At 33.9% G+C, this 15,548-nt stretch overlaps 1 protein-coding gene across 1 annotated transcript in view; it reads left to right on the top strand.

The window, feature by feature from the left end:
• Nucleotides 1–15,548, top strand: part of ARFGEF1 (ADP ribosylation factor guanine nucleotide exchange factor 1) — a 137,923-nt gene that overhangs the window by 55,827 nt on the left and 66,548 nt on the right. Inside the window, exons 8-14 of the mRNA XM_063080169.1 lie at nt 5,206–5,381; nt 6,344–6,477; nt 10,127–10,361; nt 12,586–12,685; nt 12,796–12,935; nt 13,041–13,149; nt 13,850–14,051. Coding sequence (XP_062936239.1) covers nt 5,206–5,381; nt 6,344–6,477; nt 10,127–10,361; nt 12,586–12,685; nt 12,796–12,935; nt 13,041–13,149; nt 13,850–14,051 — 1,096 coding nt within the window. The remainder of the gene's footprint in view (nt 1–5,205; nt 5,382–6,343; nt 6,478–10,126; nt 10,362–12,585; nt 12,686–12,795; nt 12,936–13,040; nt 13,150–13,849; nt 14,052–15,548) is intronic.

The raw sequence follows: 15,548 nt of genomic DNA, 5'->3' as shown, positions 1-15,548 counted from the left end.
ATTTATGCTTTACTTTTTTAATTGAAACATAATTGATTGTACATATTTGTGGGGTACAGCATTGAATATAAATACCTGTGTGCAATATGTGATGCTCAAATCAGGATAATTAGAACATTTGATGTTACACAATAATCATTTTTTGTGACCCTTTACCAATTTCTGCTAACACCCTTCCCTCTCCCCCTTTCCCACCTCTGGTGGCCTCAGTTCTGTTCTCTCCTTTTGAAAGTCCAGCAAATTTTTGCGATTGTTGTAACTTCCTTTTTTTTTTTTATTTGTTTATTTTCTTAGCTCCCCCTTATGAGTGAGGACATGTGGTATTTCTCTTTCTGTGCTTGGCTTATTTCACTTGACATAATTTTCTCTACGTTCATCCATTTTGCTGCAAATGACAGGATTTCATTCTTTTTTATGGTAGAGTAGTATTCCATCATGTATATACCACATTTTCCTTATCCAGTTGCCCGTTGATGGACATTTAGGTTGGTTCCAACTCTTGGCTGTTGTACGTAGAGCTGCGATAAACATGGGAATGTAGGTATCCTTCAACATGATGATTTCCATATTACATTGGCTAGAACCTCCAGAAAATATTGAATAGTGTTAATGATGGCAAGGATCCTAACTTTTTTACTATTACTAAATTTTACCATTAAGCTTAATGATTGCTATTGTTTTAGGAAGATATACTCTTTATCAAGTTAAATAAGTTTTCTTCTGTTTCAAGTATATTAAAAGATTCTTTTATCTTTTTGTGTGTGTATATAAGATTGTGTACATAAGGGTGTGATTTTACTTTTGTTTTTTAAATCAGGAGTAGCTGAATTCTTTCATACCTATTTCTCTTTCTAGAGATATTTTTATTATCTCTTTCTCATCAAAGAATTAATATTTTCTATTAATTCTCCTTGATGGAGTTTGGATGTGTTGTTCCCTCCAAAACTCATGTGGAAATTTGATCTCCAATGTGGCAATGTTGGAAACTGATTGAGTCATGGGGGCGGATCCCTCATGAACAGATTAATGCTCTCCCTGGGGGAGGAGGGATAGTGAGTGAGTTCTCACTCTATTAGTTCCCGCAAGAGCTTGTTGTTTATAGGACCCAGGCATCTCCTCTCTCTCTGTCTCTCTTGCTTCCTCTCACCATGTGATCTGCTTGTACCCGCTGGCTGCCTGCCACTTTCCGCCATGAGTAGAAGCAGCCTGAGTCCCATGCCAGATGCAGCTGTCCCAGAATCATAAGCCAAATAAACCTCTTTCCTTTATAAATTACCCAGTCTCAGGTATTTCTGTCATAGCAACACAAAACGGACTAATACACTCCTCTGTCCTTTCCATTCTTCCTTTCCACGCCTCACATTATACAGGTATTATATATCATGTCCTTTATCGCTCTTACAATCTTTTCTAATTTCCATCCTTTTGTCTCAGAGTTCTAAATTCAGAGTGAATGTCACAAGGGGTTTTTTAGTTTGTGAATACTTTTCAGTAATGTTCATTCTGCTGTGATTCCAGTGTGACATTTATTTCAGTAATGACGTTTTTGTCTCTAAGAACCCCATTTTTCTCTGAGCTTCTTTTTCATAGCACTTTGCTCTTGTTTATTGATGTAGCATTTCTTCACACGCCACTGAAAGAACTAATTAGAACTGTTTCAGCTATAAAATCTATTTCACAAGGAACCATTTGCTCAGATTACTGTATTTTGTCTCCACTTTTGAGCTGTAGACTTGGTTTATGCCACTTCGTATAAAGACAGACTGGATTTGATCAATCTATAAAGAGCTCTCTCAGTAATTATATTTATTTCTTTTCCATTTCTCATAAGGCCTTCCTCTCCATAACCCGTGAGGTGACTGTGGTCACGAAAGGCAGACCATTATTTCTGAACTGAGTGCTGACTGAGAAGCAGAGGCTGGGAGGAGCAGGGTGTGGCTCTAGTGGTCCTTGGGCTGTGTAGGCCCACCTTACAGTATTGTCAGCACACACTGAAGTCAAGTGCAACTTGGGATAAACGCTATGATCTTTTTATATATTCTGTGCTCCAGGGGAGATCTTCACATTTGTTGGTTCTCACTCTCCTAACCTTTGATAGGAAATCTTAGGGTTCCTTCATTTAATTAGGGCTTTAATTAGCAGTAGTTAAATAGAAATACAGTGGGAGCCTAGAACTTTAGATTTCACTGCCATACTATGTTAGTTTTGCTTCTATGTTTATTGCAGCACTCCCAGTTGGCTGGGATACTACTGATTTCTCCTCCTACTCTACTTCTTAAGTTGGGATACCTGCTAAACAAATGTTCCACTTTAATAAGCAGGCAGTGCTCAGATACAGTCTAGATGATCATGGCTGTGAGCAGCTCTGTTGTTGGACATCGGCATGGTTCCCCAAGCTCTTTGATTTGCATCTTCCCTCCTACCTCATAGCACCTGCAATTCTAGGGTTTAGGGGTCTTTTAGAACCAACATGACAATATTCAACCATGGCTCAGGTAAGCCTACTCTTTCGGTCATAGATGTTGAACTAAATGGCTTTTCCCTTGATCTCAGCCTCTCATATTTTCTAGGAATTTCTCAGTTTCGTCCATTGATAGTATTCAACTTAATTTTTCAGTGCTATTAAAGACTATGTCTCTTGTTTATATTTTTTCTTGTAATTTCAGTGGGTTTCTACCATTTCTCCCTTGACAAATCCCACTGAAATTACAAGAAAAAATGAACAAGTGGGCTCAGTTCACCACCTTGAAAATAGAGGGCTTCATCTACATTTAAGGGATAATTAGAGGAGAAAACCTAAGAGAATATATAACTGTATTAAGTACTTTCTGTGTATCTCAAATGATTTTGTGTGCTTTATTTGCATTTATTAATTTAATATTCCCCCAAACACTGGAATGTTCAGGTACTGTAACCATCCTCTTTTATGCATTAGAAAACCAAGGCACTGAGAGATTAGGTTAACTTACTAGAAAAGTGATAAAGTGAAAATTCCAACCCTAAGGCAGTCTGGCTTCAAAGCTTAAAATCAGAATGTTTTCAATTCCTTTAAGAAATTTTCTAATAATGGAAAGAGGAAAGTAAAATCAAAGAATAGTGAGTATTCCTTTCAGGAATTTTATAAAAAGAGGAAAGAAAATGGACAATAGTTGAGTGTGGCAAGGGTTGGAGGAAGCTGTTTTTCTTTTTTTAGAATGAAAAGATTTGAGTATGTTTATTGGGTAATGAGAAAGATCCAAAATTTAAAAAATAAAAAAAAAATTTAAAAAAAAATAAAAAAAATAAAAAATAAAAAAAATAAAAAAAATAAAAAAAAAGAAAAAAAAAGAAAAGTTTATCAACGAAGGGTCCACAAAATTATTTGCTTAGATTTATTTCCCATTCAGTAATGTAATATGATTTTTCAGTAAATTTTTCAGTGAATCTAAAAAAAAAAAAAAAAAAAAAAAGAGAAAGATCCAGTTGTGTGCACAAAATTGAAAGTGTAATGTTAAAATGCTCAGTGGAGGAAGATACTACTGAAGGCAAAAAGATGGATTTGAGGACAGAGGAATGGTTCATTGTAGAAAAAGGAGCATTTTCCTCTTAAATGAGAAGGAAGAAAAAGATTATTGGAGATGTCAAGGAACATTGTGGGGGTGCAAGAGAAAGCAAAGAGGCCTATGTTAAATTACCTAATTTTTAGATAAGTAGAAAGTTGAGGTCATTTGTTAAAGGGGAGGTGGGGAGAGGGCCATGGGAGAAGATGTAATTGGGTGCAGAGAGGAAAAAGAGCTAAAAAGGAGTAAGTGCTTTGGGGAATGAGATAGGATCTCAGCTCCTGATAATCATTATTAAAATTTTCATGACTCCTGTAAGAGTTCTTTGCATATATAAGCTTTCTTTGTATATAATAAAATCTGTAATCACATTTAGTGTATCAAATATTAGCATATTAAAGCTCCAGAAGGTCTTCTGAGAGAACAACTATTTTGTGTAGCAAAACAAGTATATTTTATTGCTGAGTATCTTTTTCATGTAATACTTATTAACTGCAAAACATTGTTTGGAATTATCCAGTTTAATCTAATGTTCTAATTAGGGGAGCAGAAAGCAGCTTCAGGGTAGGGGAACCAGAAGCTGCTACTTCTTTCATATTACATGAATCAATCAAAAGTTGGAGATATATTATAAATTAATTAAATTAGTACTAGCTACCACTTACTAAGCACTAATTGTGTTCTTTATGTATTGTGTGTGTGTGTGTTCTGGTGATTCCTCATAGACTTATTTATTATCTCTTGCTTATGAAAAAACAGGCAAAGAAGGATGAAAGAATTTATCCAGTTAAATTGTGGAGACATTGAGTGAAACATAGGTCTTTTATATTCCAGAATCTGTGTGCCGTACAGCATAGTATGTTTTCCTCATGCTAGCTTACAGTTTCTTTCAATTGGTAACATGAAAGGAAGTTTCCTGCCAGATAGCTACTGAATCATGGCCATCGATGTGTATGTGTTCCTTTTTTAAAGTAACATACATTGTACTTAGTAGTTCTGGAAATTGATATTGTCTGCATTATCTATGTTTGTTCTACCAGAAGTCATTTGTTTTTGTTTATATTAATTACAAGAATGATTACTAAGAGTGACGTAATAAACAATATTCAGTGGTATGTAGGCCATCATTTCTCTAGCTATGGTCTGAAGAACATACGTTATTAGAGATATTAACAGATTTCCAAAAAAAAAAAAAAACAGGGGCTCATGGTAAAATAAATTTTAGAAACACTACATGTTGTATATCCCCTTTGGAGGAATCAGTTCAGATTAGCAACTCAAAGTCTATAATAAAGAAACCTATATACTAGTGTTTCTTAAATTTATTTCACAATGAAATACTTTTTGAGCAGTTTCTCTTAACATCTCAAGGCATTAGCATTCATCAGAACCCAGTTTAGTAAACTCTAATATAGACCAAAAAGTAAGCTTCTGTTTTGGCCCATCCTGGTTAGCCTTTCATCAGCTGAGTGTGTTTCATTGCCAGAGCAACTTAAGGATCATATTTGGAAGTACACCAAATGCATACTTACTTGAATAGTGCCAATACATATTTTACTTCACATTGCCTTTCTTCCACTGTTTCATTTTAAATACTCTATGCTTTTTAAATACACTTTGGTTAAGTCAGATATATTTGTGTGTTTTCTTATTCTTATCATTTTAGATATGGGAGAAGGGACTACTATAAATGCAGGTGCAGATGGCAACATTGGAACTATAGAGGATGGTAGTGACAGTGAAAATATTCAAGCAAATGGAATTCCAGGAACACCAATTTCTGTTGCATATACACCATCCTTACCTGACGACAGATTGTCTGTCTCTTCCAATGATACTCAGGTATAAATGATGAGAAGTATAATTTAATTTTACAGAATTTATAATAGGCTACCAACACCTTGTAGTAAATATTTCCAGTTGATGATGCTGGCTGATTTCAGTTTGGGGAAATAAAAAATTTGATTTTTTGTTTGTTTTATTGATATAAATTAAGCAGAGCAGTTTTATTCCCTTAATGTACTGATAGCTACATTTCCACCTCTAAGATGTGTCTCGTCTGTGATCACACCCTCCCCCACCATTGAAATCACATTTAAAAAGAACATCCTTATCACATATCCACAGGAGAATTCTAGTATCATAGGATGAGAAAACTTAGAAATCTAGGGAACTTCATCTTAACCTTGTTCAGGGCTACAAAGAAATCAGTACCAAGGTAGTCACAGATCTTTCTCATCCTTCTCTGTATTTTGTGTGTTTTTATCCTTACCTTTTTAGGTAAGGGAGTCCTGCCCTAAATCATGCCCCATATTCAGAAGTAGGTTTTCTTGCCTTGTTGACCTTCAGCAGTTAATAACTTTTAATCATTGCCCTCACAATCTCTTCTGCCTTATGTCTGCACAGAGCAGATTTTTAAAAACACAAAAAATAGGCTAAAAGCATAAAACACCCAATGACAGGTAGTAGAAAGCTTAATTTAGGCCTTGGATAGGTATCTTGTCAGGGCACAATGTATTAGTTTTTTTTGTCAGTAATGCTATGAGCTGGGTAAATTTTAAGCGTTCATTTGATGGCAAAGAAAGAATATTTTAAAATAATGCATTTTTAAGATATTACTTTATTGTTGGGTATGGTAGTGGCATGTCAGATGAAAGGAAATGTGGCAAATTCCTCATCTGGTTCCCCTTCCAATAGGTGGGGGAAACCCCACTTGTTGGTGAATTGAATCAAATATACTAGAGGACTGAAATTATTTCACACTGGCAAATGTCTTTATTTTCATGGTATATTAACTTGTTTAGGAATCTGGAAATTCTTCAGGACCTTCACCTGGTGCTAAGTTTTCCCACATTTTACAAAAGGATGCCTTTCTAGTATTCAGGTCATTGTGTAAACTGTCAATGAAACCACTGTCAGATGGACCACCAGATCCAAAGTAAGTCATTAGCTGTTTTGCTTGACAAATAGAGGTTTTTAAACTTGAAACTTACTTACTATAAAGGTAATGTTTGGATTCTCTTTTGTTCTTGTCCTGTAGAACCTTAAAAAATTTGGGGGGGGGGTATTTTACTTTTTAAAAAAATGTATTGAAAAATAGTAAGTTCCAACACTGCAGGAGTAGATACCTTAACCTATTTCCCAAAGGGTATGACAGCATTATAGAACAGTGCCTGGTACATAATAGGTGCTCAGTAAATATTATTGAATGAATGTACAAATGAATTCTTATTTCTGTATTGTAAGTAACTTTGAAGCTAGTGGAGCCCTGTTTCTCAGCCTAGTGGCTAGGCTTCTAAAAACTGCCAGTCCAAAGGTAATAAAGCCTAACAGAAATAAATCTTAAAAGTCATAATGAAAGATAATATATATTCATTAATGCATTAATTAGACAAAATGCTCTAGGATGATACCTTTCTCTGTAGGGAATTAGAAGTACTTTGAAATAGGGGTCATTTGTCTAATTCCCATCAAGTATATTAGTTTAAACCTTAATTTTCATGAGTCACAAATGGTCAGATATCTTGTATTTCACGTTGTTCAAGTGTAGCTAATTACTGCTTGAGATTGAGTTTGGGCGTGGCCTGCCTCTCTAATGTTGCATTGTGATGTAGCAAAACAATTTTAGGTCCTTGGAGAAGACCTGAATGACTTGAAGAAAGGAATATTGAAATAAGGCGAAATGTAAGCAAAACTATTTCAGGAAAAACAAAAAACAAACAAACAAAAAAACCTAAAGTATTCAGTTTCTAAGTGCCAAGTAAGACTAGAGACAGTTAACTATAAAAAATTTGTAAGTTATTTGTTATTTTTTCTGTAGTTTTGTCACATTGTACCAGTTTAGGGAGAAACATCTTTTAGGCCCCAAAGCCTAAAATCCTAAAATCTTTATATGCCCAAATCTTGAGTGTCAGGAGTATAATATATTCGTTCTCCTGTTTTTTAAAAATATAAACTCTATAGAAACAAAGACTGAACTTATATTGCAGTATAAACTTGATTATGCCTTATATACTTTATAAGAATATATTTTTTAAATTTTCAATATTTTATTATGAGGGGAAAAATAATTTTCTCATTTAATAATTGACAAATTTTTGATCTCTCATTCTGAACTGAAGACCTATCTTAAGGGGGAAATAACTTAAAAATTTGGTGTTATTGCTGTAGGCCATTTTTGCCATGATTTAAAATGGGTTTTTTAAAATATTTATCATTAGCATGTTCATTTTTACAAATTGTGGTATTTCTTTATGCCCTTTGCCCAACGTATCACTTCGCAAACACCCTACTTCCCTCCCCCCCATCTCTAGTATCCTTAGGTTTGTTCTCTCCTTCTGAAAGTTCAGTGTTTTGTTGTGGTCTTTTCTTTCTTTCCTTCATTCCTTCCTTCCCTCCCTCCTTTTTTCACTCCCTCCCTTCCTTCCTAACAGCCTTAAAAGCCTCAAATGTTAACTTTTCCCAAATCAAATGAAAAAATGTGATTTTTAAAAATGCTAGAAAAAGAAAAGAGGGAGTTCTTTACAATGCCAAGAATGAAAAGAACACAAAAGAAAATACATGAACTTTGAAAGGGCACTATGGAGGCAGGGAGATGATCATTTAGCCCTGAAGAAAAGAATGATGTAGTTTTGTAAAGTTGCAGTCTTTAGTATTACAAAGGATTCTTATGAGGGTTCTAATGTCAATTAATTATCCTCCTCCTTATTGGGACCAAACCATATATAAGGAAATTTGATTTGAAGACCTTCTTGACTTAATTATCAACGTCATTAAACACTGGATTGAATACTGAAAAAGAGACCAAATTTCCCACCCTTAGAAACTGTTCTTTTCCAAAGGGAAATATTTCATTTTCTATCTTGAATGATTTTTTAAACCAAAAGTCAGTAAGCTTTTGTACTTTTTTGTTTTGTTTTGTTTTGTTTTTGTCTTTGCGTCTCTTTATATTTTCCAGCCTTACTAAAGTGTGATAATCCAGGAAATGTTTTTTACGCTTGAATCATAATTTGAAACTACTCCATGAAAAACTGCAGACCTGAGATTTTCAGCCTCATTTGCCTATCAAAAGTATAATTTATTGTGTCATAAGACAATCATTTGTTGATTTCTTCACTCATTAATGCCTTGTATATAGCAGATACTTAATAAATGGATGAATGCAAGAATAAATCCATTAGTTTTTTGGAGCACATACGATGTACAATGCATTTTGTTAGATGCTTGGGGGTACAAAGATAAAACTTAATAAAAACGCATATTCTAAAGACTGATTAGCTGCAAGATTTAAATCTATAGGATTTGAGCAAAACAGGTGATAAGTGTGAACTAGACTAGGAAGTAGTAGTAGTGTGTAAGTCTCAGAAGACTAGAACATGAGAGGTGATACTTGGCTCATTCTGTTTTCGTATAGCTATTCAAAATCTTACCTCTCACTGTTTCTAACTTGATTTATCTAGGCTTTTTTTTTAAATGATATATTTGCTGCACATATTCTTAAATTCAGAGGAATAGCCATCTTGGAAACATAACTATATAATAATGAGCCACGATATTATTGGCTCCAGTTTTATTTTAAAGAAAGTAGTTTTTTGTGTGTGATTTCCATTTACCTGAAATTAAGTATTCCTTCTTAGACTTACACAGGTCCTTGAATTACTTAACACCACCATAAAAATTCTAAGGTGGAAATCAAGAGCAATTAAGTTTACTATACTGTGTAAATGTGACTGAATATAGTATGTGGGATCAGTTTTTTAAAAAAGAACCAACTTACATGCTAACACGTTTAAGTTTGTCCTGCATTTGAAGTGTTCCCTGGAATCAATTTCCTTGGTCTGTTGGGCTTAAGAGATCTATTTTGTTGAGAGAAAAATTGTATTTGTGAAATCTGATAGTTAAAATGCTATGTAATAATCAGAAGCATGTCCTAGTGTATTAATCAGAAAAAAAATTAAAATTTTAAGCCAAAAATGTGCTTTTTATTCCAAAAATATTTAGAATAAATTGCTAAGCTGTTAAGAGATCAAGTTTATAAATATTCTAAAAACCTCTATTTATTTCAAGAGACAAAAAACTTTAGTTACTGAAAAAGTAGCTTGAAGTAGTGCTATATCTTGTTAATGTAACCAAAACATTTTTATTGGTGTTTAGGGTTTTTGAGTAGTGTAACTAGGAAAAAACACATTAGATCTATTGTATACTACATATGACAATTTGAGAAGTTCATGGTAATTTCTGAAGAGGAGTATGGTTGTGAAAGAATAGAACAAGACGTAAATCTTCAAAGTATTTTTCTTTTCCAGTAGAACAATAGGTTGATGTTAAGTATTTCTGAATGATCTTTTTTTCCCATTTGAAAAGTTTGTGAAATTATGTCGTACAAGTAAACATTAGTGGAAGCAGTCATTGTTAGTGGCTAAGCTTGTTCATGTACTATACTTTTTATGTTGTAGAGTTTCCTGTTTGTTTCCATTTAAAACAAAGTTTATGAAACTGTGAGGTACCAGGAAATATCTTCAGAACAACCTCTTATTACCACAATTCTAAACTTGTTCATATACTGTGCCTTCTTTTTTATGTTTTAGGTCTCATGAGTTACGATCCAAGATTCTTTCATTGCAGTTACTTCTGTCCATTCTGCAGAATGCAGGACCTGTTTTCAGGACAAACGAGATGTTTATTAATGCAATTAAGCAATATCTATGTGTTGCACTCTCAAAAAATGGAGTCTCATCTGTTCCAGAGGTTTTTGAGCTTTCTCTTTCCATATTTCTTACTTTGTTGTCAAACTTCAAGACACATCTGAAGATGCAAATTGAGGTATATTCTGCATTTAGATTTAAAGTGTAACATTACTATTGGAAATTTCATCTGTTTTATGTTCTAGTATTTATTCTAATTTTTTAAAGAGATCAGGTTTACTTTGCTCTCCATTGTCCCTCAAGGGGAAATAATGAGAGTAAGTTATATAAATATAGATATGCTTTCAAAAATATTAAACATATTAAAATTCCAGATGAGCTTTGTTCTACTTGGAGAAACCGCAACATATAAAAACCTAAATTTGCAAAACAAAATTAAGACTTGTTACATGAAGATTTATTTTATGAAAATATTCACTTCAGAGTTTCTATAATGTGATTTTTTTTCATGGGCATTAAATTATATATTTCAGAAAATACAGTTTGTATAACTTTTTAAGAGAACATCTATGATGTGAAGACAACATGCTTAGAGGTGTTGTTCCACATGCATACGTTATACATGCTCAAGAAATCATTAGAAGTTTGATATTTTTTTTTTTTTTAGAATCCCCATTTTTAAGCATGGTATCTTATATTACAATAATAGGCTTTTGCTTATTAGTGCAATTTGATAAATTGTTGACAGTAGCTTAAGTTTTTTTCCCTCTCTCTCCAAATCTGTTATTTATTTATTTTGAAAATCAGAGAATCCCAGACATTCTTGATTCATGACATCATTAGAGTCCCTAAGCTTCTCATAGTGCACTTAGGTCAAAAGAAATACCTAATAGTTTCATTTATTAAGTAGTTAGGGCCAATATTTGTCTTAACAACCTAGTACCATTTTAAAAAAACTACAGTATGTATAAATTGAAAGGAAAAATAATGTTTTTATTCGATTCTTAACCACAATTTGTTGCTACTGGGATGTGTTTGCCTGTGTTTGCCACTGCACAACTTCTTAGACTTTGGAACCAGATGAGGGCACTGCTGCCCTCATTCCTGTTCTTTATTGATTTTTATGCATTACTTGCTATTTATCATAGCAGCTACCAAAACCCAGGTTTGCAAAGATAATGATGTCATTGAAAGGAGTGTGGTGTGATCTAATTAAAACCATGAACAGTCTTTGGAGGAATTCAGAAGTTGTATTTTCCTCTGAATTTTGCCTCAAAAATTCTCATGGCACCTCTGTGAGTTTACTGTAGCATCCATGGTGCAGTGTTTGCAAACTGTGGCCGTAAATACAGATGTTTATTGAACACCCACAGTGTTCACCTAGAAGCCATACAATGTGGACACAATGCTTAGCAAGAAAGACCTCGGCTCTGTTCTCTTAGACCTTATAGTCCATAGGGAGTATTGATAGTTAGCAAGTAAATAGAAATGTGTTGAATTTTGTGAAAGAAAAGCACATTCATTACAAGGGTACCTAACCCATTTTAGGGGAGAAGATGTCAGACATCTTATGTTATAAATCTGATTATTTCTGGATTTGCAATACATATGGTCCATAAATGTTAATTTGGGGGTACTTCCAAAAGTTTGTTGAAAAATAGATTTTTAAAAGATAATATGAATCTTTCCATGAACTTTTTGAATACTGTCGCATGTTTTTATTTTTCAGTCATCTCTTAAATAACACTCACTTTTCCAAAAAATTCTTAGCTGTTAAATCGAAATTTATTTCATTAGGTTTATTAACTCCTTTGTTCTTGATAATATTTGGTGTAAAGAATAGTGAGAAATAGTTTGTATGTAGTTTTTAGACAGTAGAGATGTTCACCTTTGTGAATAATTAGAAAAATAATTGCTTATGAGAGTTAGATCCTTTTTATTGTGTTGATTAACGTATCAGTTACATTTAAATCTAGGAACAATTACATCTGCCCAGTACTAGAATGTCTGAAAAATGTGACTTATGAATGAAGTGTACATTATGCCCTTCAAGGGGGTAAAAAAATGAAAAATAATTTATGTTTTGTAACGATGTTCAAGAAATGGTCATCTAGAAGAACTCCAAATCTTTGCATACTTCTTTTGTAGCAACTTCTTCTTTTGTATGATGATGGAAAGTAAAACACAACAGTATACAGTGCAGTGCTGGTACTAGAAGGGCAAGTTGAAGTCACCCACCCAAGTTTTTAGTCCTGAGGTTTCAGAGATGGAGCTCAAAAGTTGCTGAGCTCCAGAGGAGCTTATGTCCTAATCTCTACTCTATAGCTTTGGGGTATTGAAAAAGTGATCATACATATGAATTCTAAACAATATTTTAAACACAAGTTTTCCTCTAATCACAGGTATTCTTTAAAGAAATTTTCCTATACATTTTGGAAACTTCTACCAGCTCATTTGATCACAAATGGATGGTTATTCAGACACTGACGAGAATTTGTGCAGGTATTTAAAATTATCCTTCTTTATTATCTCTTTCTTATTATGAAATATTTAAAAGACCAAATGTACTCACATACTAGATGCATTTTGTTGAAATTAATATATTGTTACAGATGCTCAGAGTGTAGTGGATATTTATGTAAACTACGACTGTGACTTAAATGCAGCAAATATATTTGAAAGGCTAGTAAACGATCTATCAAAAATTGCTCAAGGAAGGGGCAGTCAAGAACTTGGTATGAGTAATATTCAGGTAAGAACTTTAAAAACATTTTCCAACTTAAACTGCCAAAGAAGAGCCATGTGCTTTCCTTAAAAGATCTTTTTGTTGTTATTCTATTTATGAATTATTTTGTAGGAATTGAGCCTGAGGAAAAAAGGTTTAGAATGTTTAGTGTCGATTTTGAAGTGTATGGTTGAATGGAGTAAGGATCAGTATGTGAATCCCAACTCTCAGACAACTCTCGGTAAGATGACATTTTGAGTTATTCTTTGTTGTTTTAAGTAAATGATACTTGGGAGGATAGTCACAAATATTGTTAAACCAATTTCGTGATGTATTTATTTATTTAACTGATAAAGAAGCATTCTTTATGAGTTATGTAACTAGTTTTAAAATTACAAATTTTTCAACTTAGTTATTCAAACTATTCTTTCTTTCTAAATCCTCTTAGAGATATCTTGAACATTATATAAAGTGAACTATATTTACATAACTTTATTATATAGAAGGTACATATAAAAGTCATTAAGTTTTAAGAAGGTTGAATTGTTCATCTGTTTCATGTTTACCTTCCCTCAGAAAAAAAATCATAGCTGCAGGGCTACACTAGTGTTATCTAAGCCAAGAGTCCTATGAGGAAAAACTGTTCCCCTTGAGGCATGAGCTGAAAGCAGAAATCTAGGGTGTACTCAGCACTGCAACTGCAAAAAGAACTCCTCCTAATGGTGCAAGCTGTGCACATACAAATTATAGTGTGTATTAATATCAAAGTGTATTGTTTATTATGTCACCTAATAGTTTATTAGTATTAAGCGGATAACTAAGCAACACTGGAATACCTTGCCTTATTTGAGAATTTATTTTCCTGTTTACATCTTTTTTCTTTGACAGAATAATATATGAGTACTATATCCATTTTTGTGGTTTTTGCTTCTTTTTAATAGGTCAGGAAAAACCTTCAGAGCAGGAGATGAGTGAAATTAAACACACTGAGACAATAAACAGATACGGAAGTTTAAATTCCCTGGAGTCGACATCGTCGTCAGGAATAGGCAGCTACAGTACACAGATGTCTGGCACTGATAATCCAGAACAATTTGAGGTCCTGAAACAACAAAAAGATATAATAGAACAAGGGATAGATTTGTAAGTATCTAAGTATAAAGAGAAGTATTATTGAATCTCCCTCTGCCAGTACTATGCCACCCCTTGCCTGGGCTTCTCTACATCTTATGATTATTTTTTATTCCTTCCTTATTACCACCTTTCAATGAGTAAAGTGGGGTGTAGTTTATTCTCTTGGATCCACGAATTTTAGTAGTTCCCTCTACAACTTCCCTTGTTCATTGCAGTCTAACCCAAACAGACTCTTGTAATGCCCAGCCACTCTTGGCATGTAAATTATTTTTTTCTCTTTAATTTATTTTATTGAATCATAATTATTATACATATTTTTGGCATTCAACATTGACATATGTCGATCAAATCAATATTATTAGCATATATATTATTACAAATTGTGTTTATTCTTTATGCCCCTTATCCAGTCTCTCCCCATCCTCCTTTTCCTCTCCACTCCCACCTCTGATAACCCTAGATTTCTTCTCTCATTCTGAAAAAGTAACAATTACTCTGTTGATTTGTTGTCTAGATGATCTGTCCAGTGCTGAGAGAAGTGTGTTCAGGACCCCCACTATCATCGTAGAGTAGATGCTACTTCTGTCACTCTGGAATGGGCTTTGTGGAGAGAGACGTCCTCTTCTTTTCTTTGGTCTCCCCTGGTGACTCTTCTTGTAATAATGCACTTGAGTGGCTGGCAGGCCATCTGCACAGTGGTTGTGGTGTCTAGCCATTTTTGTAGCAGCCATGGTATTGTGGTGGCTGTGGTCACATGGTGTTTTTGGCGTGCTCCTTTCCTGGTTGCAGGAAGAGGGGTCAGTCCCCGACACCATACCTCAGGACCCAGGCAGGCCCTGTGGCTTGGCATGTAAATTAATTTTACAACCATGTATTATGTGCAGTTGATGAACGTTATCTGTGTAGTTTTATACTGTTCATTTAGGTTAGTTATGAAATCCCCCATTATATTTCCTAATCAGGTGACAATGCAAAAAATTTAAAGAATGAAACTTCTAATAGTGAGCATTGCTCCTTTATAGGTTTTTTGTTTTCTCCAGTTAGATTACAAACATACTACTCTTGTTATTGATATCCTCTTGTTATTGATTTCATTTTTATGTGTTGATGAGGTAATCACCTCCCTTTCCAACCTGGCTACTATACCAGACTCTGATCTTGTGAAGTCCATTAAGCTTTGTGATATCTGCCTACTCTTGTACTATTTCCTGTGTGCATACCAGCATACTGCCTGCCTTTCTCTTATTGCCCATCTCTTCTTTCAGAGAGCTGCCATGAGGAACAATGAAATTGCTGGCCTTTCTCCATGTGTCTAGCTACTGTAACCTGTTAAAAATCCCCTTGTATTTTTGCTTGGTTTGCTACTTCCGCTGTAAAGAATTTCTTCCTGATATTTAAGCAGTGCCTTTTGATGTATCAAGTATCTTTTTTTCAGTGTTAATATGGGTGGGGGGGTGTGACAAAAATGTACACATATTCTTTGCTATAAAATGATAAAATCTTACA

The sequence above is a fragment of the Cynocephalus volans genome, chromosome 15 (assembly GCF_027409185.1).
Source record: "Cynocephalus volans isolate mCynVol1 chromosome 15, mCynVol1.pri, whole genome shotgun sequence".
NCBI classification, from domain to species: domain Eukaryota; kingdom Metazoa; phylum Chordata; class Mammalia; order Dermoptera; family Cynocephalidae; genus Cynocephalus; species Cynocephalus volans.
Note: the sequence above shows the minus strand (reverse complement) of the source record. Positions and strands in the feature narration are given on the sequence as shown.